This window comes from Aspergillus flavus, chromosome 5 (genome assembly GCF_009017415.1).
Source record: "Aspergillus flavus chromosome 5, complete sequence".
Lineage (NCBI taxonomy): Eukaryota > Fungi > Ascomycota > Eurotiomycetes > Eurotiales > Aspergillaceae > Aspergillus > Aspergillus flavus.
The window spans coordinates 445,403-471,196 of record NC_092408.1 but is presented as its reverse complement, the minus strand read 5'-3'; the positions used below and the strand labels follow the sequence as shown (position 1 = coordinate 471,196).

The 25,794-nt window shown below is 48.2% G+C and overlaps 10 protein-coding genes across 10 annotated transcripts; 4 read left to right on the top strand and 6 right to left on the bottom strand.

Annotated features, from left to right (window-relative positions):
- Positions 1-211: 211 nt before the first annotated feature.
- On the top strand, positions 212-1,679 carry F9C07_6800 (uncharacterized protein; the record flags this gene model as incomplete). Its single annotated transcript, XM_041293423.2, has 2 exons — positions 212-693; positions 761-1,679. The coding sequence occupies 2 exons, from the start codon at positions 212-214 to the stop codon at positions 1,677-1,679; spliced, it is 1,401 nt and encodes a 466-aa protein (XP_041147171.2).
- Positions 1,680-1,794: 115 nt separating this feature from the next.
- F9C07_2284378 (uncharacterized protein) lies at positions 1,795-3,940 on the bottom strand. The gene is made up of 5 exons (XM_041293409.2): positions 3,761-3,940; positions 3,568-3,668; positions 3,344-3,511; positions 2,194-3,269; positions 1,795-2,143 (listed from the first exon to the last, which is right to left on the bottom strand). The coding sequence occupies exons 1-5, from the start codon at positions 3,768-3,770 to the stop codon at positions 2,062-2,064; spliced, it is 1,437 nt and encodes a 478-aa protein (XP_041147170.2). The 5' UTR covers positions 3,771-3,940; the 3' UTR covers positions 1,795-2,061.
- Positions 3,941-4,551: 611 nt separating this feature from the next.
- F9C07_6802 (uncharacterized protein) lies at positions 4,552-6,030 on the bottom strand (the record flags this gene model as incomplete). Its single annotated transcript, XM_041286611.1, has 1 exon — positions 4,552-6,030. One exon carries the CDS (start codon positions 6,028-6,030, stop codon positions 4,552-4,554), a length of 1,479 nt encoding a protein of 492 aa, XP_041147169.1.
- Positions 6,031-8,123: 2,093 nt separating this feature from the next.
- F9C07_2107517 (autophagocytosis associated protein) lies at positions 8,124-10,867 on the top strand (the record flags this gene model as incomplete). The annotated part of the gene is made up of 5 exons (XM_071509025.1): positions 8,124-8,384; positions 8,450-9,087; positions 9,324-9,404; positions 9,687-10,253; positions 10,321-10,867. The coding sequence occupies 5 exons, from the start codon at positions 8,124-8,126 to the stop codon at positions 10,865-10,867; spliced, it is 2,094 nt and encodes a 697-aa protein (XP_071364230.1).
- A 1,401-nt stretch (positions 10,868-12,268) lies between these two features.
- Positions 12,269-13,030, bottom strand: F9C07_6805 (putative cell wall protein; the record flags this gene model as incomplete). The annotated part of the gene is made up of 2 exons (XM_041293408.1): positions 12,269-12,883; positions 12,944-13,030. The coding sequence occupies 2 exons, from the start codon at positions 13,028-13,030 to the stop codon at positions 12,269-12,271; spliced, it is 702 nt and encodes a 233-aa protein (XP_041147167.1).
- Positions 13,031-13,831: 801 nt separating this feature from the next.
- On the bottom strand, positions 13,832-15,103 carry F9C07_6806 (uncharacterized protein; the record flags this gene model as incomplete). Its single annotated transcript, XM_041286610.1, has 1 exon — positions 13,832-15,103. The coding sequence occupies one exon, from the start codon at positions 15,101-15,103 to the stop codon at positions 13,832-13,834; it is 1,272 nt and encodes a 423-aa protein (XP_041147166.1).
- An 863-nt stretch (positions 15,104-15,966) lies between these two features.
- Positions 15,967-18,998, top strand: F9C07_2284372 (GPI mannosyltransferase 2). The gene is made up of 3 exons (XM_041293421.2): positions 15,967-17,573; positions 17,628-18,234; positions 18,282-18,998. Exons 1-3 carry the CDS (start codon positions 17,258-17,260, stop codon positions 18,775-18,777), a joined length of 1,419 nt encoding a protein of 472 aa, XP_041147165.1. The 5' UTR covers positions 15,967-17,257; the 3' UTR covers positions 18,778-18,998.
- Positions 18,999-19,484: 486 nt separating this feature from the next.
- Positions 19,485-20,219, bottom strand: F9C07_6808 (uncharacterized protein; the record flags this gene model as incomplete). Its single annotated transcript, XM_041286609.2, has 1 exon — positions 19,485-20,219. A coding segment is annotated over one exon (735 nt), but the record flags the coding sequence as incomplete, so codon positions are not given.
- A 474-nt stretch (positions 20,220-20,693) lies between these two features.
- Positions 20,694-23,175, bottom strand: F9C07_1617965 (dolichyl-phosphate beta-glucosyltransferase). The gene is made up of 3 exons (XM_041293407.2): positions 22,548-23,175; positions 21,639-22,424; positions 20,694-21,549 (listed from the first exon to the last, which is right to left on the bottom strand). Exons 1-3 carry the CDS (start codon positions 22,662-22,664, stop codon positions 21,205-21,207), a joined length of 1,248 nt encoding a protein of 415 aa, XP_041147163.1. The 5' UTR covers positions 22,665-23,175; the 3' UTR covers positions 20,694-21,204.
- Positions 23,176-24,960: 1,785 nt separating this feature from the next.
- Positions 24,961-25,466, top strand: F9C07_6810 (uncharacterized protein; the record flags this gene model as incomplete). Its single annotated transcript, XM_071511521.1, has 4 exons — positions 24,961-25,010; positions 25,130-25,173; positions 25,291-25,347; positions 25,423-25,466. The coding sequence occupies 4 exons, from the start codon at positions 24,961-24,963 to the stop codon at positions 25,464-25,466; spliced, it is 195 nt and encodes a 64-aa protein (XP_071364229.1).
- Between the last annotated feature and the right edge of the window lie 328 nt (positions 25,467-25,794).

The window sequence follows — 25,794 nt, the reverse complement described above, 5'->3', positions numbered from 1 at the left end:
TCCACTAGCCCCAAAGCGGACGGCAATTGAGTCATTTAATCATCGACTTGTTTTTGAGTCATTTTCCGCCCTATCAACTATATAATCTCCCCGCAAACGGCCCCGGTTCCTTGGGCCTCTATCGCAACACGATTTTGTACGTACTGTGCTTGCCACCTATATCCTCCAAGACTGCCTATATACTGACCACTATTCATCCTCTGCAGGCTCAATGGCCTCTCCCGCCCAACCCGCAGCCACAATGGCTGCTTTCGCCAGAATGGTGAAGGGCCAGGTGCGCAGTTATTCCGCACCCGTGGACATGGCTATTCCTGCCTCCAAGCGGAAGTTCATTCCCTCGTCCGGATCGTACCCTAAAGGCTTCGTTGTCTCTGGTACACACGTTGGGGTCAAGGCGTCAAACACCAAGTTCCCCGATCTCGCTTTGATCTCGTCCGAAACCCCATGCTCTGCCGCAGCTGTGTTTACCACCAACAAGTTCCAGGCTGCGCCTGTGCAAGTGAGCAGGGATATCATCAAAACCCGCCAGGGTCAAGGCATCCGGTCCGTAGTGATCAACTCGGGCTGCGCCAATGCGGTCACCGGCAAAGGAGGTCTAGAAGATGCAGTGAGCATGGGTAAGAAGGTAGACGAATGCGATGGACTCAATGAGCCCAGCACTCTCGTCATGAGCACCGGTGTCATCGGTCAACGGTATGCAATATCCACAATGTATTTCCCACATTCTAACTAAAACCAATGCTAACAAAACATACCATAGCCTCCCAATCTCAAAGATCCTCAAGAAAGTCCCAGTAGCCCACGCCAATCTCTCTTCCACGCACGACGCCTGGCTCACCACAGCCCGCGCAATCTGCACAACGGATACCTTCCCCAAGCTTCTCTCTCGCACATTCACTCTCCCCTCCTCCCCAGGTCGCACCTACAGCCTCGCCGGCATGACCAAGGGAGCCGGCATGATCCACCCGAACATGGCCACTCTCCTGGGCGTACTCTGCACCGACGCACCAATCGAACCTTCCGCACTCCAGTCCCTCCTCAAGCACTCCGTCAACCGCTCGTTCAACTCCATCTCCGTTGACGGTGACACCAGCACAAACGACACCATCGCGATCCTCGCCAACGGCGCCGCAGGCGGAGCACCCATCAGCTCCTCCTCGTCCGACGACTACGCCGCAATGCAGGATATTCTGACTTCGTTCGCACAGTCGCTGTCTCAGCTCGTCGTGCGCGACGGTGAAGGAGCCACTAAGTTTGTTACTGTCCGCGTCCAGAACTCACCCGATTATGAATCCGGTCGGTTGATTGCGTCGACCATTGCTCGCTCTCCGCTCGTCAAGACAGCCTTGTATGGTAAGGATGCCAACTGGGGTCGTATTCTCTGCGCTATTGGTTATACCCAGGGTGTGGCGCCGGGAACTGTCGTTCCTGAGCACACGAGCGTCAGCTTCAAGCCTGTTGATGGTAGTCCTGTGTTGAACTTGCTTGTGAACGGTGAACCTGAACAGGTCGATGAGGAGCGTGCCAGTGTTATTCTCCAGGAGGAGGATCTGGAGATTGTTGTTGACCTTGGCGGTGGTGAGAAGGGTGAGCAGGGTCTTGGTGGTGAGGAGGCTGTTTACTGGTTCTGTGATTTCAGCCACGAGTATGTCACTATTAATGGCGACTACAGAACTTGAGCTGGAGGGTGTAGTGCCGTGGTGTATTTTATACCCGTTCCAGTGTATTGGCATTTATTTGCGATGCTGGATTCTAATACTACCAAGTACGCGCGCACCTACAATGTCCGTTTTATCTTTTGTCATAGCAAATTAGATATCATTTTAAGGTCTTTTATAGAATATATGGTTACAAACCAGGTTCATGCTATGTACAGCTGCAGCCTCGCTTTTCCGATGGGAAGACTCTTTACCTTCCATGCAAAACTAGACATACACCCAAAATCCAGACGGCCACAGCGGCAGCGCATCACCTGGGAATGAACGAGAAATACAAAGTATATCGAACCTACAATCCTTCTTTCTCATGCTGTTCATCAAAAAAAGTCTGAAAGCTTCCTGTTTAGTTGCCAGGAACAAGGCCCTTGAGGCCCGAACCAATATCGCCTTCACGAGCGGCGATTTCGAAGTATCCGTAGATGATGCTGTGTCATTGTCAGCACAAAGTTAAAGGCGGTAGAGCGGGAAGACTTACGTCACGGCAAGGAGGATACCAGTACCGCTACCAAGAGCGCCAAGGAGGTCAGAGGCAACGGAAAGAGCACCAATGCAAGCACCACCAAAGGCAGCAGCAGTAGGGATAACCCTCTTGAGCTCCTTGTACATGCTCTGCTCACGGTGGCCGGCCATCACAAGACCCTGATCCTTGAGCTGCTTGGCAACGTCACGAGGGGCGGAGCCAGAGACTTCAATCCAGGTCTTGGAGAAGAGAGCGCAAGCAACCAGCATGAAGGTAATGTAAACAGCGGTGTGGATAGGGTCAAGAAGAGCCTCCTTGAAGTTGAGAGGAGGGGACATGTAGTAAGCGATACCGGAGGAAGCGTAAAGCTGGGCGGATCCCTCGCGAGGCTCCCAAACTCCGAGAAGCTTGACCAGAAGGTTGTCCGAGAAGCGCGAGTACAGCATCTGACTGATGAGGAAGATGTTGGAGCACAGGGCGGACTGGAGCATAATAGGCATGTTAGAGGTGTAGAAGAGACGAACGGGGTAAGATCCACGCATTCCACGCTGGCGAGAGGACTTGACGGGGATCTCCACACGGAAACCCTGGAGGTAGATGACGGCGGCGAATACGAGGAGAGTAGCCAGCAGGTTCATGACGTTAGGGAGGTTCTGGCGATAGAAAGCCTCGCGCAGAGCACGCTGCTTGTCGGACCAGGTCAACAGAAGATGGAACAGAGCGATGATAGCACCCTCGAACTCGGGACCACGGCCAGTGTTGATGGTAGTGGGAGAGAAAGCCTTCCAGACGATAGACTCGCAAATGTTGGTGGCAATGAACAGAGAGATACCGCTTCCAAGACCGTATCCCTTCTGGAGCAACTCATCCAGAAGAATGACAACAAGACCAGCAACAACCAGCTGAACAATGAGCAGGACACAGATACCGGCACCAAGATCGCTTGGCTGACCATAGAGACCAGTCAAGACATAGACACAAGCTTGACCGAAGGAGAGGATGATCGCGAAAAGCTTCTGGGCGGTCTGGTACAGTTCACGGTCGGTTTTGAGGTCAAGGTTGACATCGATGAGATGGGTACCAGCGAGGAGCTATTGAACAAAAGGACTAGTTAGCGGCGCTTCATAACAAGCATATAACTTAGGGGAAACTCGTCCGGACTCACCTGGAAAACCATGCCGGAGGAGATGATGGGAGTGATACCCAATTCCATCAGGGTACCACGGTTACTGGCCAACATCATACGCAGCCAGTACAGGGGATCGGAAGTGTCAGAGGAGACAATACCATAGAGAGGCATCTGGCTCATGACCAAGAAGATCAGGAGTGTCAACTGAAGCCAATCTGTCAGCCTTGAAAGCTCTGTTGCGCTCTAGCACATCAACGTACCCCAGTCCACATCAACTTCTGGTTGAAGGGCACCTTGGTCTCAGGAGCTGCCACCTCCGGGAGGAGGGGCGTAAAGGGCTTGATTAGATCAAGGAAGCGAACTAATTGCCTATATCAGCATTTTCTGACCCATTGAGACGGAGGATAAAGCGCTGTCGCAGGAATTGGTTGCGATCGCGTGCTGTGCACTCACGTCCGCTCATTGTGACTTTCCAGCTTCCAAATACTTGATAAAGTAGGGGGGAAGAGAAAAGAAAATGAAGCTGGTGGAAGGGCCAGCTGAAAGAGCGGAAGGAAAATCAAAGGATAAAAAGAAGAAGAAGAGAAGAAGGGAAAGTGGTCGAAGTAATAAGATGGGGAAGGGAAAGGGAGCGATGAGGTTGAGTTCGGGTGCGAAGCAATAGTCGCCTCGCTGGCCACTTTCCCAGTCGCGCTAACCCGTTGAGGCCACTTGGTCGCTTTCCTCCGCAGTCCTTTTGATTAGTTCCTCACCAGCCCGGCCATTACGGAGCACTACTTACCTAGGGTTAGTTCATCTCCCTACACTACAACACTCGCCCCTCTACCCTCCCTTCTTCAATTATGACTCAAAAGCTGACCATGAATAATGACATCGTGGACACGAAGCTCACTTCTTCACATCCCTCTCTACTTTTCACTCACAAGTCCATTCATTATAAGCAATGCTACAAATATGGTCATTACCACTACAATTGAGAATGAAGAGACTCTTTACAGTTCCAGACAATACTTCAATATCTAGTAGATTCCATTATCTATCTAATATAGACTGTTCAGGCGGATAGGTATCATGGTATATAATAACAATTCATTCAAGGCGGTTTTGGACAAACAAAGGAAAATCAACACGCGTCTTCATCGTAGGCAAGAGCCGTTCAAAGATCAACTGTTCGTATCTTCACATATTAGACGCTGTATGGTTCCATAAGGAACAAGGAAGCTCACTGCGAAGATAAACTAGGTTCAAGGTCCAACCAGAAGCAGGCAGTCATCGATGACTATTTCAAGTTCGCCTAATCGTTCCTTCAAGCCCTTGTTTTCTTCCTTTAGAATTCCTAGGACGCTCCAGGCTTCAGAGGAAGGAACTCCGTGGCAGATCCCACATTTAGAGTTACTCGTCCACGAGCTGGTAATACCTTTGAGAACTCGGTCATATGCCGATTGCCGTGGTGTCGGTGTTTGTTGGAGGGGCTTAAGTTCTTTCTCTTTCAAAGGAGTTGATACTGGTGCAGGCAGTGTGATATGAGAGATGCTTGGAGAAGGAGCTACCGTAGAAGCCGGTGATTCGAGGCCTTCCCGGCGCGAAAATACGCTCTCTGCAAGGCTTTCGTCCCCCGAATCAAAGCCCGAATCGCTGGCGTATGTGGCATTGCTAGCACGCTTCATGCTCCGCGTGGGAGTTTGAAGGTCAGCGCCCAGGTCGGAAATGCTCTCATCATCACTAGACCTGATGAGTCTGATACTGCGCAAGCGCGCTTCATCTTCTCTTTGGCGCAATTGTCTCTCCTGGTCCAGCTCCTCCGCCATGGCATTCATGGCCTTTTCTTGTTGATCTACCTTCTCGGCCATGCCATCCAGCTGTATCTTCAGGTTCCCAACTCGTGTCCGGGTCTCTTCCAGCTCTTCTTGTTTCTCATTCTTGTCTGCTAGTGCCTCATGTAAGGCGAACGTTCTTTGCTTATAGGCCGCCTGCAACCTCTTGATGACGTTCTCCGCGTTGTTCCTCAGGGTATCAAATGCTTCCTGTTCACTGAGACTAGTAGTTGTGGTTGGGAATAGAGCAGCGGCGACGTCCAAATTTAGGAGTTCATCATCTGCAGGCTCAGGGAGCTCCAGTTTGGGTTCCTGGCGCTTCAACCCAAAGAAAGAGAAAGGACCCGTCGAGGTTACCTGTTTTAAAGGTGAAGGAGCGGTCATACGCTTCTGTGCTCGCGATGTGGGGACCCTAGGGGATCCATAGAAATCGCGAGCGTCCATCGTCGACGTTCCTGCAGACTCTGGCTGAGACATCACTCCCAGATTGACTGGTTCAGACTTGCCCTGAAACCAGCCCGTGAATAGCTTCGCACCTTCCTCTAGTTTTCTTCTAGTGAGATTCTCCGTTGGCGGGTTCGAGGGTCTACCCCTATTGTCGAGATCTTCCAGTGTCTTGGACTGGTCTGCAAAGAGTTGTCGGGCCGGCAAATGCGACTGTCGTCGAACAAAAACCTCAGTATTTGCACGCCGGTGGAAAGACTGGTGTGGAAGGAACTGTTTCTCCGACAGGGCTGCATGCGAGTTCTGTACTAACGAAGTCGGGGAAACTTCCTGGTGGGATACTTGAGGGTCATTGCAAGGCTGAGACGATCCGTTTCGCTCGGTCGGGGAAATTATAGAGGGTGAGCCCGGGGCGTTGATGACGGACGTGGCAGTAGTCAAGGTATGGTCGGCGTTTTGAAGCATGGTCGAGTTACGTATGACTGGACCGGGGTATAAAAGGGATTATTGGTTCAGGGATTATGTAGGTATGCGATCAGTCGCTCCACTTGGACAAGAGCTGGAATGCCACGTCGGTAGACAGTCCAGTCCAATGCACGGTCGCCCACGGCAAACACCTGGTTGGGAGACAAGAAAAAGGAGGAGCGGAATGTGACCTCCTGAGACCTGACCGGTCCCTTTGCTGATTTTTGGTTGGAAGGTGGGGGGTTTCAGATCGAAGTCAGTGAGAATGAGGTAGAGGAATGAATATGGGAATTTGGCAAGGTCCAATGACTTGAGACACAGGAGAAATAATAATCAAAGCGAGTAGTGAAGGCAAATCGTCGCAGAGAACCTCGAGATTGGTAAAGTACCAAACGCCAAGCGATAGCGATCAGTACCCGCACGTGCCCCTATCACAGACAGGCCAGAAATATGCGCGAGATTCTATAATCGATCTAACCCCGTAATTCGCACTTATTTTGGGACTGACTGGCAGTAGTATGAAGCACTAAAGAGGTTATTCAGATGGATTGAGATCGTTTCACGCGATGGGACAATTCGGCTACTATGAGACGCGGAAATATCGAGAGGCTGGTATATATTGTTTTGGGGGAAAAATGCGGTGGCTGAACAGCTTCTTCCAGTACTCCACTACGATGCGGCAATGCGCTAATATGACAGGATCCTGGACACGTTTTGAACGTTGATCTCTGTGCTAGTCGGTTATTATTAGACTAATTTGCCTCATAGGTCAGCTACTGCTAAACATAATCTGCCCCATACTCCTGGCTGAACGACGTCATCTACATAACTTACATATGGCAACGCCATGAAAAGAGAAGCCATACATGTGTTGGGGAGATATTGAGTTGCATGCATGTCACGGGTGACGGACGGTCTGCAATGTCTGATCTCAGGCATTCGAGCCACTGTTTCAAAGCCCGTAAGATTATCTGCCCGTCGATCAGACCCTCCCATGGACTCGACCAATCACGGCGTTCTGCAGAATGAGATATCTGTGACAGATATAGTGGGCATCAACCCTAATCACTTTGGGAGATTGTATCTAGTCAATTCTGATGACCTAAGGAGGAGCTCTTTACCCTGTCTTCAATGAAACAACAACCACGGAAATGAATGGGGAGAAAGGTTTGCGGCCCATGGGTCGCAGCTGTCATCTTTCTCTGGATATCCACGAAGCTTGCTTAGCTTACAGAAATTGTATATTCTCACCTAATACTGGCTTTTTTAGGGCTCTATCTAATCACACAGAATTCATATTTGTTCTTTATTTTGTGAGATAGAATGACTTCAAATTATCTTGGGCCCCTTGAAATTGTGCAGGACACGGGAGCTGCAATGTAAGTTCCATAACAGAACTACAAGTACTAACTAGTAGCTCGATCACACATCCATGGACACTACTAGAGATACTTTCCTCTTAGGCAAAGTCCATGTTTAGATCACTACGCATGTGCATAGGGAACGGCTTCGACGGTAGCGCCAATCATCGAAGACCATTAGACTTAGCGTGCATACCATTCAGTCACAGGACTGCAGTTGATCGAGAGATCCCTTGTCTCTGGCATATCAGCTTCCTTCACCCAATCAGGATGTAGGGAGGAGGATGTGTTCGAGCAGCCCGCGCTTCGTGAGGTAATCGAAGCATACTACTACTACGTAGTAGTTTTGCCTTTTCAATGCCATAAAATGAGAACGAAGCTCTCCAGTAACGTTCGGAAAATGAATGAACTTCAACTACGATATAGTTTCAGCGTACTGAATCCAACTAACACAGCTTGACAAGATATTAATTATTTAAAGCAAGAAAAATACCTCAGCTTGTTATAGATTCCGCGGACTTCTCATTTCCTAAAAGAGTGCAAGAAAAAGGCGGTAAGGCTGTCGCAACGGACGTAAGCTTCGATTTTGCCGAAGATGTCACGGCAGTACCATAATCCAAGTGTTTTCAGTATCCTCATAAGGCGATAGTTGCATATCTAACAATAATCGAGACTTCAGACATAATTCAAGTCCGGTTCGAAGGTTTTTCCCCGTTAAAATTGACATAACCGATGGCACGTTCATCCGCAGACGGACTGAAATACTTGTCCAACGCTCTCGCAACACCCGAACAACTCTCCAATTCATCGTCAGCTATCGATGGCGTTGCTCCAGAACTAGAAGCATCTATTCGATTTGCCGGCACTCAACTCACCCAAGCTGCTGGGGTATTGCTTCGATTGTCGCAAGATATTATCGCGCAGGCCATTGTGACATTTACCCGGTTCTGGATAGGTGCTGAAGGCGGGAGCCTTCGATTTTACTCTGTCAAGGTCGGAATCACGTCACTACTCCATAAATCTAAGGAGGAGCATTGCTGATGTCGCGACTTTTATAGGATGTCTCTGCTGCAGCTCTATATATGACGGCCAAGCTATCCTTCCAGCCTACATCACCACGGTCGGTATTGAATGTTTACAACTTCCTTGTATCGAAGGACGCTTCTCCTTTGTGGTTCATCAACCCGAAGGGGGTATCGGAGAAGCCCTCCCCTGAGACATACTGTCTATCCGAGGGGGGCTACCAGAGCCAGCGAATGGTGCTGCTCCGAACCGAATCGATAATTTTGCGCACACTGGGCTTCAATACCCATGTTGCCCTGCCCCATACGATCGCGTTAACCTACCTTCAGACCCTTGGTGTATCGTCTTCTGCTGTTGCGCAAAGGGTGTTTGAGCATCTGAACGCAGCTCTTCTATCACCACAGCTGCTATATGTGACACACCAACCCAACGCCCTTGCTGTTTCTTCTATATACCTGGCAGCACGAGAAGTCGGGGTAAAGTTGGTTGATGGCGAGTGGTGGGAAGTCTTTGATGTGGATCGGGAAGAACTCGGGTTCCTAGTGGTAGGCATGAGAAGTATGGAGGGCTTTGCGCGGGCGGAAATAGAGAAATGGAAGGGCCGAGCGATACCTATAGTTGTGGACGAAGTTGAGGCAGAGATTGAGAGGCGCAGAATGATGGCAGAAGGCGAGTGAGAGAAGACAACGGCATCAAGCGCAACATTTTCCTCACGTCTGTGGCACGCACATCATTGAAGAGCATTTAGATGCTACCATTCCATCAACCGTTGGTCAGAGAACGGACAAATGGAGTGGGAACGAGCGTAGACCTCGTATCGCTCGGCCCCATCTGGGGAAGAGACTATGGTCTCTTGCTCTGTGGGCTCTTCCTTGAGGCAATATAGTGCTTGACAAAATCCTTATTTAGCCCTGAGTCTGTTGGCAGGAACACGGCCTTGCTGCAGCTCTTGGACCATAAACATACCGAGCAGGGTCGAGGTGAGTCTCTGTATGTAGAAGGCAATGATTGGTTATACCATTCGAACATAATCCAATAGAATATGAAGTATGATACAGTATTTCAGCCTTAAGTTTAGTCAGAAAATAATTGCATGACTCAACCGTTCCATTAGTCTCAGGAATTTGTTGGACGTGATCCATGACATCCACTGCCTCAGCCACATGATGTACCCCGCGTGCCGCCATAGACCGCCACATTACTGATAAGCTGCTTCGATCACAACAGCTTCTCCCTCCCTTCATTTCTCCTTGCCTTATACCACACCACCAGATTATCTGCTCTGATACACTCCACGGAGGTTACTACTATTACTATGAATATTCTCCATTCTACTCTCTCCACTTGGAGAGACCGTCTTGCCCCAGTGTCCCGCACCTCCACTTTCCGCAACACCGGCCAGATCACTCCCGAGGAATTCGTTCTCGCAGGCGACTACCTTGTCTACAAATTCCCATCGTGGTCATGGGCCGACGCATCTAACCCCGCAAAGCGCGTTTCCTACCTGCCCCCTGGTAAACAGTTTCTCGTTACCCGAGGCGTACCCTGTCACCGCCGACTGAACGACAACTTCGCTGGCGATGCAGGCCACGATGATGAGCTTGTTAGGGACATGCTGTCTGGGGGAACAGGAGGTGTTGATGATGATGGATGGCTACGAACCGGCGGAGGCCAAGATTCTGCGGACCGACAAGAGAATAGGATAAAGGATGTACGAACAGTGGATGAGTCGGGGAACATGGGAGAACGAGAGGAGGAAGAGGACGAAATACCCGATATGGAGGATGAGGATGATGACGAAGAAGCTATTATCAGAGATCCCGCATCTGGTACCACACAGTATGTCTCTATCTGTTTTAGTCTGCCGAGGACACTTGCATTCAGTTTTCTAACATAGAATATGCAGGCCTACGCGCACTTACAACCTTTACATCACTTACTCCAACTTCTATCGCACGCCACGTCTCTACATGTCTGGTTATCTCTCTCCATCAGAACCCCTTCCCCCACACCTGATGATGGAGGACGTTGTGGGCGACTATAAGGACAAAACCGTTACTCTTGAGGATTTCCCGTGGTACGATGGCAACGTCAAAATGGCCAGTGTACACCCATGTCGACACGCTTCGGTGATGAAGACACTCCTCGACCGTGCAGATGCAGCGCTGAAACTCCGCCGCGAAAAGCTGAAGCAAGCTCAATCTGACCCATCCAAGGCTCCTTCGGTCGGCGAAAGCGGCTTGGAAGGGTTGGTCGATGACATCAAGGCACTTTCCTTGAGTGACCAACAACAGCATGGCAGTGATAAGAGCGGCGGAGATGAATGGGAGGTTCTCCAGCACGATGAAGAAGAACAGGTAGCCATCAGAGTGGATCAGTATTTGGTTGTTTTCCTGAAGTTCATTGCTAGCGTGACACCAGGGATTGAGCATGATTTCACCATGGGAGTATGATCGAAGGTGTCTCACAGATATGACCTCGTCTTCGAATTTTCTCCTTTTCTCCATTTTTAAATCTGGCGTAGTGGTTACATTCATGATGGCATGGTTTCACAATCAGTTCTAGGAGTATTACAGCTCAACATTAGCAGGTGACTTAGACATTAAGCGAACATTCATTTCTTGCCCTTATTCTTTCGATTCATTCCGGAAAAAGCGTAAGATCTTGATCCACACCACAACCCCACACGAGATGTAAAACAATAGCCGATCCCAATATATAGTATCGACTCGACAATAATCAAAACAAACAAGTCCGCACAGTCCACCAGTCTGTCTACTTTTACCATTCTGATTATCCCCAGACCACGCCAAATGAAACACCCAAGCTCTTCCGCAACTCAGGGTAGTAATTTCCAGATAAAATTCAATAATTCTTTATACTTTCGTACCTGTACCTGCACAATAACGTTCATTTCCATGGACAACCCCTAACATTATTGTGGCTTCATTGGAAACACCCTATCCGAACCTTACCTTCTCCCCTATCCTGATTAAAAATCGGAGGCTGGAGAGTGAGTATTAAGTACTAAGTGCTTTATTTCTCCTTTCTCAATTGTTTTTCTCAGTATATTATACTTTATTATGTGAGTAAATAGTCCCCAATAATAAGACAATTGTTATTGAAACCAGTGGATAGGAAAGTATCCGAGATATGTCTCGCAGGTACAAGGTCCACTTTGGTGATGTGACCCGTTAACATGAGTTATATACATCAGAGCGCCACCGTTTGGAATTAGATTTGAATTAGTAGCAATAAACTAGGGAGTTCGGTTTTCGGTACATGTAACTTGATGGATCATATTGGAGCGGTATAATTGTCTGGGTGTTATTAGTAATAGTTGAGTATTGATAGGTGGTTTGGTCTTTTACTATATGATATATCTTATATTTCGGATGCAGGGATAATATTTGTATTATGTCTTTTTAATTCCTTTTATAGATATCTACGTATTTGTTACTTTATATGATATCACAAATGTATTTTGCCACCCACTAGGACTCGCCGAAGTAGGTACATGGATTGGTAAATAATTTGGTATAGATTCTAATAGCACAGACTATCACTACTCTTCTTCGGAATGAAAACAGACACATAAGACATAAAAAGGAAAGCACAATATGATCAGACATACAAAGCCAATAGCTAAATTAACATAGAGTGACAAATACATCTGAAAATAAAAAAGAATATATAGGATCAACTGCATCCTCCTCACAGACTCGTGGGGACGTAAGAGGCTAGAGGCAATTGACAGGTCAATTTTCACAGAAAGAAGGGTAAGAAAATGTGTCAAAGGTGCTTGTAGACAGTATGATCTTTTCGATAGTAAGAGACTGGTGTGGCGGAAGATCTTATGCTGCGCATTTGCATGTGTAGGCTGGCTCGGGGACAACCACTGGCTGGGGCTTAGGTTCAGGCTGAGGCTCAGGCTCGGGAGCTGGGCACTCTTCAACGGGCTGCTCAGGCTCTTCGACCGGAGCTGGTGGAGCGGGGGAAGGAGGAGCAGGAGCAGGAGTTTCAGGAGCAGGAGCCGGGGGTGATGGAGCAGGGGGTTCAGGGGCAGGTGCGCTGGTCAGTGGAGGGGTGGGAACAAAGGGAGTTGGCGATGGAGGCAGAATGGGCTGGACTGGGACTTGAGTAGATGGAGGGGAAGGCTGGGGCTCTTGCGGAGTGGGAGTTGGGGTAGGGGTAGGCTCGGGCTCAGGCTCGGGCTCAGTTTGCTCATAGCTGGAGTGCGCAAAGCTTCCCAAGTTAACGCTGGGGCCATCCGGAATAGAAACTATTGTATCATCGCTTGCATCGGCTCCGGATGAGAAGCTGGAGCCGCCATTTTTGCCAGGACCTTCATGGTAGTCGGAAGATGCGTAAGAGCCGCTTTGGTAGTAGGGTCCCTCGGGGATGGAGGCTACCAAGTTAGATCCTGCCTCAGCCTCGCTGTTGATCTGTCTTGCGACAATGTTTTGGTCCTGATCTCCGTCAGTATATTGCACGAGATGTAGCATATAGGGCAAATGTAGTGTTCATACCGCAGCAACTGGCACGGAAACAACCGAGGCAGGTCCGGCAGCCAACAGCAGGACCAGGAGGGCTGAAAGGCTCTTAGCGTCGTACATCGTTACGAGGATGGTAGTGACCGTAAAATTTTGAAGGGAATGTCAAATAGCCAAGGGACAGAAAATGCTTCTCGAATGAGTGGATTCAGTCAATGATTGGAGGCTTGATAGAAGTGAAGGAATGCGTTGATGAGAAGCAAGAATGAAGGAATGTAGGCGGGTTTTATAGCCTTCTCGGAATATCATCTCCCTACGTAGATAGGGTTTGTTCTCAAGGGCTCGTATACCCTTTCTAGGACATACTGGCCTAGACACAAGACCTAGGGGGCTTCCAGCACAGGCTCAAAGCTTAGGCCAAGGGGCAAAGAAGGCAAAATAAAATTAAAAAGTATAGGGACCTGCAGGTAACCGTAGAGCTGCTGGTAAGACAATAAACTTAGACAATAGCAGAATACGAGAGAACCGCCGGGGTGAAGGGATGAAAGGAGATAAGATAGGGATCTAGATCTGAGATTTGACGCAGGTCCATGCAAGGAGCCACAAACCTATTGACGTTACCTTCTTAGGCAATATGAACAAGACAAGAATTGTCTCAATTGGTAAAGGAGGTTCATTTAGTAGGGTACACATGTTTCTCGGTATAAAGTGGTTTGTATATGGTCCCAAAAAGAAGCAAAAAAAAAAAAAAAAAAAAAAAAAGTAATACATCATCCCAAATCGTCAGTCATAATATAATATCCATAGATAAAGCAGCAATGGCGCCTCTCCCGTATATGAAAGAAAATTTCAACTGGTAATGTATGCAACGAATCCATAGTGTAAAACATATTGCCGCCGTGTAAAGTATCCAAAAGTTTTTTTTTAGACCCCACCCAGATTTGATATGCCAAATGCAGTACCAAAATTCGTGCTATTTTTGAATTTCAGTTCTGGCTCCTGACTAGCGCGGCTTGCAGCCTCAACCTCGACCTGTGGAGCCTTGGACTCCTCGGAGTACCCAAGGGCCTGCTTTGCTTGATCCAGGAGCTTCTGGTCTAATTCCTTAAGGAAGCCACTGTCGTGCTCTTCATCGTTCAGTAGGGATAGAGGGCCTTTCAAGGCTGGATCTTCGGGTAGATCGGAGAAGTACGAATCGGAGTTTTCTGCGGGCTGCCGAGGTGCCGCTGGAACAAGAGATTCGCCCTCCTTCGAACGCCCTTCGCTTGGAGAAGGTTGCTCAATTTCCACATCGGCATCGGCGTCGCCATCAATAACAACCATGGGGGTGTGCCCGGCGTCCCTCGTCAACCTTCTCTCTAATGATCCCAACTCTGAAAGCCTTAACTTCAAACTGTTTCGGCGCTCTAGGGTCTTTTCAGATACTGAAGCTGGAGATGCATCCTGAGGCGAAGGTGATGGGGGTGTCATTACGCGAGCGACAATTTCTGGAGGCAACGCAGATGATTTGAGCGTAATGCCATCGAGTTTGCTGTCGAGCTTCTCAATTGGAACTGGTACACTGGTGATTGCTGAATCGGCCGCATGGGCTCGAGGCGATAAAGCAGCGTCAAGAGAGAGCCCTGAGATTGACAAAACTCCCCCTTGCTCCGAGTGCTGACCGTGGCTATCTGGCTTCTCTAATTCGGGGAATACTCTTGTGGGCCGACTTCCGGGGCTAGAACCCTCCCACACTTGAGCGCCACAGTGTTGGTAATTCTCTTCGGATAAGCCTGCCGGAGGCTGTGGGTCGAACGGGTATTTGAATGTCAAAATAGATTTCGACGAGTAGTCGGTTGAAGCTCTGCTGGAAGTAATTGCATGCCCATTGCTCTTTAGGAGAGACTCGAGCTCGGCGATCCTCAATCTGAGCAATTCCCGTTCTTTCTCCCATAGGAGCCTTTCTTCTGCAAAGAGTAACCTTTCATTCTCGAAACTGGCCCGTTGACGAACAAGGAGCGACTGTGCCTGTTCCATGTAGCTTGCACTCAAGGCTGAAGCGTCCCTCTTGGTGGTCAATGTCACTGGATGATGGACGGCATGGGCGTTCGGTACCGACTGGGTACGACGAATGGGAGTGGCAGTTGGTGAGAAGCGCACTTCCTTGTAGACGCTGCCGTGGCCGTTTGGAACCTTTGCAGCAATTGATGATTTCATGATTGCGGTGGTGATAGCCGAATCTGTCAAGTATGACAGTTCAAGGGATTGAATTCGATTGATTTCTTAAAGTGGACGAACCCTTTTATAAAGGGATGATTAAGGAGGGGGTTTAGGGGAAAGAAAAGCGGTGCTGAACCAAAAAAAATTGGGTACTTAATGACCATTAGCTACATACTTCACAAATGAATTGACAGTCATGAAACAGTAATAGATGTTTTGTCGGTGGAGATTCCCCCAGGATGCGACGAATGGAACCAGGGAATCCACCAGGGACAACCTACAGGAGTGGCGAAAGGCAAACGATCCGTGCTAGGTGTTTCCAATCGCGGAAAAACAACTAAGTCACCGACTAATGAGGTATCAACGACGACGCCTGAAGCAGTCCTGCAAGAAGCGCATGGGAAGAATAGTTGGGATTGGTAAAATGTAAAGTGGTGGGCTTTTGCAGCAACTAGGCGACCAAAGGCGGGAGAACAAGTGGACGATGCGCCTGACTTGCTGGGTTCACAAGCATGCAACAACCTGGTGTTGTTACCTCAGGTATTAACGAAGCGGGTCGCTTTGGACCGAAATTTAAGGCCTTAAGGCAAATGAATTAGACTTATTTCATGCCAGCCCGACAAAGTAGGCGTTCATGATTGGCCCACATGCGGGGAAAATGCCACTTACTACTCCTTACTAGTAGTAGAAAGAGGGATTGAAAATATCCTGCGGCTGGGTTGGAACCTCGCCTCCGTTGCAAGTGACTGGACGTTGTTTGTTGTCCTCGAAATGATTTTTGTTGTTTGCGTACGGAGCACCATCCGAGAGATATATGTACAGGAAAATGTAAGCAAGTGCATTACTAAAAACATCAATGACGTTGCGCGAATAATAAAGTTGAAATTATTTGCTTGACGGATGAGGCCTCAAGGCCGATCACGAGGGGGCCCATGACGTTATTTCACTGCTGTCCCAATGCTTCTCCACACTATTCTCGACAGTTGCCTGTCTTTTCAACTTCCTAATGCGGGTGCCACCGGAGGATCTCATGAAATTCTTCTACAATGTCTCATGCCCCACTCCGACTGGTGCGTGCAGGTGAACTTCTGAATGATCAAAGTTCCACCGAGTGGCGGGCATCATGCAGAACTCCCGATACGGCAATTCCGTAATCTTGTGACAGCGCGTGGGCGGTCAGCTTGGCTGCTACCGTTCGAGTACTATTCTTCCTTTCACAGGTGCCGCTGCTTTATGAGATACTCACGTGACCATATACTGAACGTTCATTGATTGTTCCGCACGTCAACTAACGCCGGGACAAACACAGATAAATGCTCGCTCCCGGAGTCCTCACGGGAGAGATGTTTATTCTGTACGTATAATGATTACCGGATATCTACACTTTACCCAAGCAATCTTCTTCTCTTCCGCTCTCTGCTATATGGCCACTATTTTCGCATAGGAATTGAACGATACCCTTCAACCTTTGCTGTTGCTGGCTATGTAGCTAATGACCACATTGTGGGGCTGTGAACCCTTCGTTATCCTGCACATTGGTAGTCTTCGGATTGGCAATCAACAATATCTTGAGGACATCAATATTGCGAGGGAGAATTTCGTTTCTCTCCGAAATATTTCTCAAGTTCCAGCATGTCATCGCCTACAGTTGCCCAGTGTAATGGTAGCCTCCCACAACCCTCACAAACCGATACCATGTCTGTAACTCTCGTATCTCCGGGATGGGACATCCTATTACCTAGTATCTGATAGTCGAGACTAACGGTCCAGTTGGATATGTAACTAGTTGAAATAAATTGTCCTGTAATAGAGGCGATGGTGGGTCGGCTGGCTTATGTTATATAGCTAAAAGCCATTGCTCTAGAGCAGGCTCACTTTAATTGAGCCTAGAAAGCTCTGATAGAACCTGCCTCTCAAATATAGTCCTGCAGCGCTCAGCACACGCACTTCTACCACACTCCAGGATCAATAATAAAGCGGCCCTGATCTAGTCCCAAGTGAGTACCACTAGTAGTACCTCGGGCCAGTCACGGGTCCACTCCATGGTTTGTTACCCCTTGGCCCTTTCACTTTCCATTTGTTGTAGAGCCAATCAGCTCGGTCGCATTGCTGGGATCTCTCTTGAAAGACTCAAATAATTTATCAACTATAATGTCAATCTTACCCGATCGATCCTATCGATCTCTTTTACTGATTGTTGGCTCTTGGAAAGCTCTTCTACTTCTCCTGGTCGTCTTCAGTCCTGGCCCTGCGTACGATACCTCGACCGCCTTACGGGAGCTGGGCCGTAATGCAGCTAATACAGACCGCCATGGATTGTTGACGCCAGTATTGGGCTTGCTTGCCACTAATTTAACCCGATGGGACGCTATCTATTTTACAGAGATCGCTCGTCGAGGCTGCCTGTTTGAGCAAGAATGGGCATTCAATCTTGGGTTCGCAAGTCTCATCAGAGCCTTTGCTGACGGTGAAGATACTTGGCCCCGGAGAGCTTTGGATATACCGACTAACTATAAGTCAGTTCTCCGACGCACAGCCGGCATAAACCATGCGTTAATAGAGAGTATCATTGGCATCGCCGTAGCTCATGCAGCTCATGGCATGTCGGTTTTTGTGTTGTACAGTCTAGCACGTGCTGTGTTTCCCGGAAGGAAGGGCCGCAACCTTGCATTTATCGCCGCATGTTTACACATCTTATCGCCTGCTGGACTATTCCTATCGGCTCCTTATGGCGAGAGTACCCACGCTCTCTTGAGCTTCATGGGCTCTCTCTTGTTTGTATTGAGCTTTAATCATGCAGGGGCTTCCACGAGTCTCCGTGATGCCTTGATCCCGCTATCTGGTATCTTGTATGGATTAGCAACGGCCGCTCGCAGCAATGGTCTTTTAAATGGCATGATACTTCTTGAGGAAGCCGTAAGGCTCCTGTACTCAATGACTGAGGGGGTCACCTTCGCTAAAACACGTCGGCTAATCGCTGTTGGCATGGCTGGGATCTGCACGGGCCTTGGCTTCGTGATACCGCAATATATTGCTTACAAGCAGTTCTGTATGAATAACAAGGACCCACGGATTTGGTGTCTTAGGACTATTCCTAGTATCTATAGCTTCGTTCAAGATCATTACTGGTATGTGTGCTTTTCGGTAGTTACCATGTCTATTCTAACCCTACTAGGAATAATGGGTTTCTTCGGTATTGGACTCTGTCCAATATGCCCCTGTTCGCTTTAGCTGGCCCAATGCTAGCAATCATGACATACTCTGCTATTTGGACACTCGGGGTGGGGTCGGGTGGACAGGAAAGGGGTAATGGCAAAAGTTTCTCCAATACGTCCAAAACGCAAGTTCATTCGGAGGCGCCATTAACAGGTCGTCTATTGCGTAGTCTAGCGGCCCCCCAGATAATCCTAGCCATCCTGACTTTCCTGAAACACCACGTTCAAATCATCACACGCATGTCCTCAGGCTATCCAATGTGGTATCTCTGGCTAGCACATGCTCTAGTTGAGGGGCACTCGCTAGCGTCATCAGAGAAAGTGGACGTATGCCGGGGGGAAAAGGAGACCCATATCCTGAAGCAGTACCGGTACGCACGCATGACTATCTTCTATATGATAGTCTATTCCCTTGTCCAAGGGGTCCTTTTTGCTTCTTTCTTACCCCCAGCCTGAGAAACTTGCTTACGAGCAACGAATGCTATACAATTACCTCACTAAGCATAAGGTCTTTAACCGTTTGCAGTTAGCTTGACTAACTGACCCTGTGGAGCTATTGTCAGCAGTAAGCCATGGTAGACGGTGGGTAAACAATCGATTAACTTAGCTAATTGTATTAACCAAGCTAGAGGCTATTGGATATAAGGCACTTAGAATAGATGGTGCCTAGCATACTAATCACAGGCATTATCTACAGCATATCCACCTCCACAGCTGACTTAGCAACCACACACTATGATCATCTGAGCAATGGAGGTCTATTATTATACCGAAATCTATAAGACATGCTATGTAACCCTTTTTTAACACAATCCTTGCGCCCGAAACCATGATTCCCTTGCCAATCTCACCTGACCTGAAAACTCCCGCTAATGATCCTGACCGATGAAGGGACTCCGAGACATAATTAATATGGTGGGTGGAGAATGATGAACAGAGACGTATTTATGTCCGCATCATTTTCGAATAACGTCATGGTGCATCGACCGCCAATCCAAGGGGACAATACTTTCCCCACCCTTGAAATCCCCAAGTGAAAACCCCAGAAAGCCCCCTGAAGCGGAGAGTGCGACTAGGTATAATGTGCCGAAAACCTGATAATGAACCCCATCGAAAGGGGGAGAATCAAGAAATAAGGGGGAAAATAAGAGAAGGATCACAGGCTAAAGAAACGCGCGCTCCTGCGATCCCCTCCTCCCCATCTGAATCTTCCTCTTCGCCTCATCCATAACATGCCGATGAATAGACGGCAGCGCGAAAAACTGCATCTCCTTCCTCATCGCCCCAAACTTCGTCGCCAGATACCAAACCCCCCTAGCCGACAACTCTCTGCCCCCAACCGCAGCTGACGGAAAATAAAACCTCGGATCAAGGTAGAACACAACACTGCTCCAATTCGGTAGCTTCTCACTCAGAATCTTCCCGGCGCGCTCATACTCCTTCAACGTGCGTTTCGGCACTCCCGTCTGCGAATGCACAAAGAAGAAGATCTCAAAGCCAACACTGCGAATGCGCCTGCGCGCCGTTTCACTAAGCGTATCCAAGAACGCACCTAGCCGATCCAGACTAAACGCATTCAGGAAGAAGAGCGTATTATGCGAGTAGAGGAAGTCTTCGACTTCGTCGTGGATCTGCCGATTCACGGAGAGTAGGCTGCGGACTTTGCCGTTCTCGCCTACCCAGCTGGGACACATTGATAGAGCGCGGTAGCGGCCTCGCGCTGTGAAAGAGTTCCCACGGTCATTGACCACGATCAGCGGTCTGTCCATGTACTCATTTGGCACGTCGAGGGCGTATTCATAGATCATGAGACGGATTTCCAAAGGTAAGCGGAGGAGGGGAGATTGTGATATTTTTGCCATTTTCCCTCTCTCTGTGCGAGCGCCTGGCTCGATTGCTGTTTGCGAGTTCGTATATGATAGATAGATAAGATATTATAATGAAGCCGTTCGGGTATACTCCGTAGATAGAGGTTATTGCCTTCTCGGAGAAAATGTGAAGTAAGACGGTATATAAGCTCCAAACGCCATACGGGGAGATGTCATCATCGACTGATCCGCATCACCCTAAGCCATAGCTTCCCGATGGCCTCACGTATAGTAATACAGATAGCAGAGGAAAAAAAGAAAAATCAAGATTAGCAACAGAAAAGGAGTCAGGCGAGTGCAAAAACTTGGCGTCAGGATCAGCTCATGCCAAGTAAAACAATGTGCTGTTCATAACACACGTCTTTAAGACCAAGACAAGGCAAGTAATAATTAGAAAAAAATAGAAAAAAAAATTTCAAACGAAAAGAAAAAAAATTCAAAGAAGCCGAGGAAGGCTATAGCATCACACCACTGAATCGGTCAGCTAACCCATTCACTTTGCATCGTTCCCGATTCCGAGAAAAGGATGTTTTCCACGACGAAATTCGGTCCGAACCAACCGGCTTCAGGGGATGATCAAAGTTTATTTGGTAAAGGGAAAAAAACGGTGAAAATCTTTTCTTTTGGGAAAAATTAAGTTGCCACTGGGGTTTTTGGTAAACTTATTCGACAGGAGCTAGGGAGTGTATGTACTATATAGTTCTTCTCTTGTTGTATGGTATGGATGGATTTTGTTGAAACGCACTAAGGAAGCTCGTTGGTCTTAGTAGTTTCTTGTCTCTGATTGTGTAGACGTCATAGTTGATATTGCTCTCGTTTCAACTTGTTTCTTGTCTTTTTAACTAATTTTATTGCTATAAGGCAGGTTTGCCACTTGGTAAACCGGTATATGGATGTAGATGTCCAACATTCACGGGGGTATGACTTGATAGAAATTTGAATATGCCGAAATAAGTAGTAACCGTAGTAAATACAAATCATTTATCTTTTCCTTACTCCTTCTAAATGGGGAAGCTCATACGCGTCTATACACGCCTAGGGACCATGCTGCTCGGAGGACCGCCAGTCCCCAAGCCATTCCAATGCTGTCGCGAAGCACATTCAACTTGCTTCCAGTCACTTCTCGCCAACCAACCGGAACTTCCGCCACCGGGATTCCCGAGAATTCGGCAAGCATGAGCATCTCCACGTCGAAAATCCATCCCTCCGAGTGCATATACGGGATGATATAAGGCAGCGATGTTCGGGAGAACAATTTAAAGCCGCATTGGGTATCTTTGATGGTAGCAGTCTTGGCAGGCGTCAAAAGCCATAAGATCAAATGAAAAGAGTGCATTAGGAAATTGCGTAACTTCGACCGCTGTATAACAAGTCAATATTAGTCCGGATGTCGCGACATGGTTTGGTCCGCGGAATTGACCGAGTAGTTCCAGAGGAATTATATCTCACCTTTACAACAGCTTCACTTCCAACCATATGCGCTCGGGAGCCCACCGCTACTCCACGGCCCTCAGCGTCCTCGATGTCTTGACAAGCAGTGACAAGTTTCCCAAGGTCCTGGAAATCACTAGCACCGTCGGCGTCTGCAAAGACCACATACTGGCCCCGGACGTGTCTCATGCCGTGGGTGACGGCGCCTCCCTTTCCTCGGTTCTCAGACAGAGTCACAACTCGAATTGTCCCAGGGGGTATGTGAACTCCCTCTTGAGTGCCTGGGGTCCAAGGACCAGCATACCCTTTAGGGTGCAGTGAAAGTTGATGGTCTCGGGCAAAGTTAAGCGCCATCTCTTCAGTTTTGTCCCTGGACCCGTCAGATACAATGATTATCTCCCAGCCCTTCTCGTTTCCAGGACCAGTCGCTGCATGGCCGTTCATATGTCCATTGGCCGGTTTCCGCTGTCGAGCTGCCTTTCCCTCCTTGGCAATACCATTTTCACCAGTAGTATTGTGCAGCGTTCCATATGACCGCTCTAAGTAGTTGACAGCTTCTTCCAGCATGCCCCCAAGCCGTTTCTCTTCGTTGTAAGCGGGTATCACCACGGACATAAAAAGGTCGGCCTTTTCAATAGTTGATTGATCGGGTGTCCGATTGGGGCGATTAGAGAGGGAATCTTGCCAGCAAGGTAATTGCTGGGGTTCCGTGATTGATCCATCCTTCGAAAGTGTTCGGTATTTCTTTTCTTCTGGAAAGGGTTCTCGGGGTACAGGGGCGACGAAAAAGAGAGCTATGTAGGCCTGCACACATGTGAGAGAAAACGGGTCAATTAGCTAGTCTTCATAAATAGCTCTAGGGACAGATTGCATCGTATAGAACGAACATTGCCAGCAAGGTAGGGATATAAGACAGGTGGCACTTACGAGTACGAATGCCCCGAGGAGAGTTGCGATAAGCGCGGTAAGAAGAATGGATGGAGGAACACTGGAGAGAAGCTCGGCGCATTGAGCGCAAACCTCAGTCCACGATTCTTGTGACATGGTAGAGTCGATCAATTGTAGAAACCGAAGATACGTTATATGGTGCGAGTATAGTATGAGCTCAAGCGCTCAACTGAACAGGGACAATCCGGACTTGGCCAGCCATGCGACACGGAGCCTGTCTTGGAGAAAGAATTATCATGAAAATCGGACAGAATGATCGCGGAAGAGCATCATGGACGGGAAGTCGAGATGGGATGGGAAGACGATGTGAGGGGGAAGCAAGCGGACATATCTCCGACACGTTCCTGTCGCCAGCTTGGCCTTTTGGTGTTAGCGGATTCTGCTGCGCGGGTATTCATTGGAGGGTTTGGGGCGGTTTGGCGGCGGATGTTCGTAAGGCACCCCACAGTTTTAGCGTCCCACGATACTTGCCATATCAACAACGTAAGCCTTTCCACTGCAATAACTACGTACTAGTTTAGTTGTTGGTTAAGTCGTCCGGAAGATGAGGTCTGCCTAGTTTTAGGCTAATTAACCGTTCCCCCCTACCCATTGAATCCCTTTTGTTTCGGTCTGAGAAGGGGCCTGTTGAGTAGTACTATTGCGATGTTTGTGGATAAACCGCAGATACTACAGAGATAAGTTTTGTCAAACATTCCATACCAAGCTATTTGACGCGCAGTGAAGAAAGGAAGTATATGCGGTTCGAGATTGTACACCATTATAATGGGCAAAAGCTGCGCCTGGAGTGTGTTTACAAGTTTCGGCAGAAGCAACTGTGGGTTAACAATAATTCCCATTTGACCATACACGAAGAAAACAGGGCACAAGTCTTAACTAGGCTCGGGCGTAGCCGTAGGATGGATATCGATCATAAGATTCCCTTGTTTTCATACTCATTTCACCGTTTGGCGGTAGGTCAAGGAGTATGTGTCTGATCTTTCGTTGAATTATAGCTCATAGACGTCGACATTGTGCTGCTAGGCAGTAGAGAAAGTGAAGAGAAAAAAAAAAGGAAGGATCGCAAGAGTCCCATAAAAACAAAGGACATTTAACAATTTTCGATATACTGCACTTTTCCTAATCAACACGACGCCCCCAATGGCAAGAGGCAGTGCGCCCATCTGTAAATGAAGAGCCACCTGGGACATGGCAAGCAGACATGAAATACGCTTCTTCTTTTAACAAGGCTCCGAGCCTCGTCAGGGCTAACGGGTAGATGGAGTACTTGCTCATTGATCAGAGCTGGCGTCCTTTGAACCTTTCACTACAGACCTCGACTTTGCCGCTTCAGTGAAGGCAAGTCGTTCGCCGACCAAAGCTAATAGCGCGGGTGTTCTACTGACGTAGTATGCAACACATTGCTATCATTAAAGGTGATGTGCACGTTTCCTGCTGGCTTTGACACCAGCTCAGAAGTCATCGATAGCACGCTCTGCTTGAAACATGGGTGGCGAGTTCGACTCAGGCTAGGGGGACACAAGAGAGGGCAGAAGAAGCGGTGTCCACGCAAGGGAAGGCAACTGTCCAGATCCTTATTCTTTACAGCATCATTTGAGACCGATACCCGATAAACTTCTGCAATCCTGGCGATAAACTGTATGCCCAGAGAGAGAGTTTCTATTCGTCCTTGAGGCGGGTAGGCCGGGGATTGGCGAGGCTCGGTTGGTTTGGCACGCAATGACCCATTATTCACTTGACATAACGGTCGTATTTGCTGGCATCCGAGCACCACGAGCCATACGCCGAGACATCAGAGTAAGCTGACGCAATATCGGCGATACTCCTTGTGAGGAAAGAGAGACAGGTTGCTCTGTTCAAGACAACGTGGCGGGTTAGGTGTAACTTGCAACATTTATACCTAGGCGAGAATGAAAGACAGTTTGCGGAATTGACTCATAACAAGAACTACTGACTACTGCGTATTAGTACCCACAAGAGGCTCGAGGCTCACGCGCGTTGATGTTTGCTGGAGCCAGGAATGCAAGTCGATGCGGACAGGTGGTGCGAGTTGCTCGAGCTAGCCAATCAGGGGACCCGTGACAATCGGCAGGCGATTTAGGCCGTCAGGCAACTCTTTCGAATCTGGACTACAATCAATACCCGAATCACTTTATCGGTAACTTTCCAGAGCACAGCCTTCTTGACAATTCACTATTAATAGCACGGGATCAGATCGCATTCAAATGGTTGGTGGATTATTAAACAATGAGATAATTGCGACAAAAGTCTCCAAAGAATCATCGTTGGGTATTGGCAAGTATTTAAATTGTCGGTGAACATATGGTCATCGTCAGATCCACGAGGATTGCAGAATTGCTATGGATCGAGAAGCGCGTCATAGAGCGGCATCATGGGTGCGCCACATAATAATGTGGCGCTGCCACTGGTTGGAGCGGTTCTGTTCGATTCTCTTCACGTCCGATATATCTCGTAGATTAGAATTGATCTTCAATGCAGTACCCAGATTAGTTATCGTACATTGGTAGGATCCTTGAAAAAAAAAAAAGATTAAATAAAAGATTTTTGTTTTCCCCGGCGGCAGAAATCACTCAGGGATCAACCGGTAAGCAGCAAACACAATAGTCTGGAAAGGCAACTGAAAGGCGGGCTGACTATCCCGGAAGTGGCTTGCTTTGACTTGGAATATCAGGCATTATTAAGTAAGTATAACCCCAGCCAGCTTTGGGACGATTTCCTGCTGCCCCTCTCCGCCTTCAACCTCTCTCTTCAACACCATGTTTGTCACTTTTTGCTCCATATCTTAACTGTTCTTATTTTTCGCTATTTGAGTCACGTCGTGATATTCCCATAGTTGTGGGTTCTCTCCGTGTGTCAATGCACCGCGTCCCGAGCTAATTTGCTCGTTTTATCTACTAGGCAGATGGATGGAAGATGAGGCTAGTTGCCTAACCCATAATATTACCTCCCTCTTTCCTTCATAAGTAACCTCTTTGTCCCAGGTAAGCTTTTGGATATTCTCTTTGTACCATAATTAGACCCACTTTTTCGTTATATATCTCTTCTGCAACGTGCTCCAGAGCCTCCAATATATCATCATAGATTTTGCACAATTCAGGAGGCTCTGTGACAAAGGATCAACTCTTTCTAACCTTGTCTGTCTTTCCTCGTGTCAAGCAAGCTTGGTTCATTTTACACATCTAGTATACTCTAATTCTCCATTGGT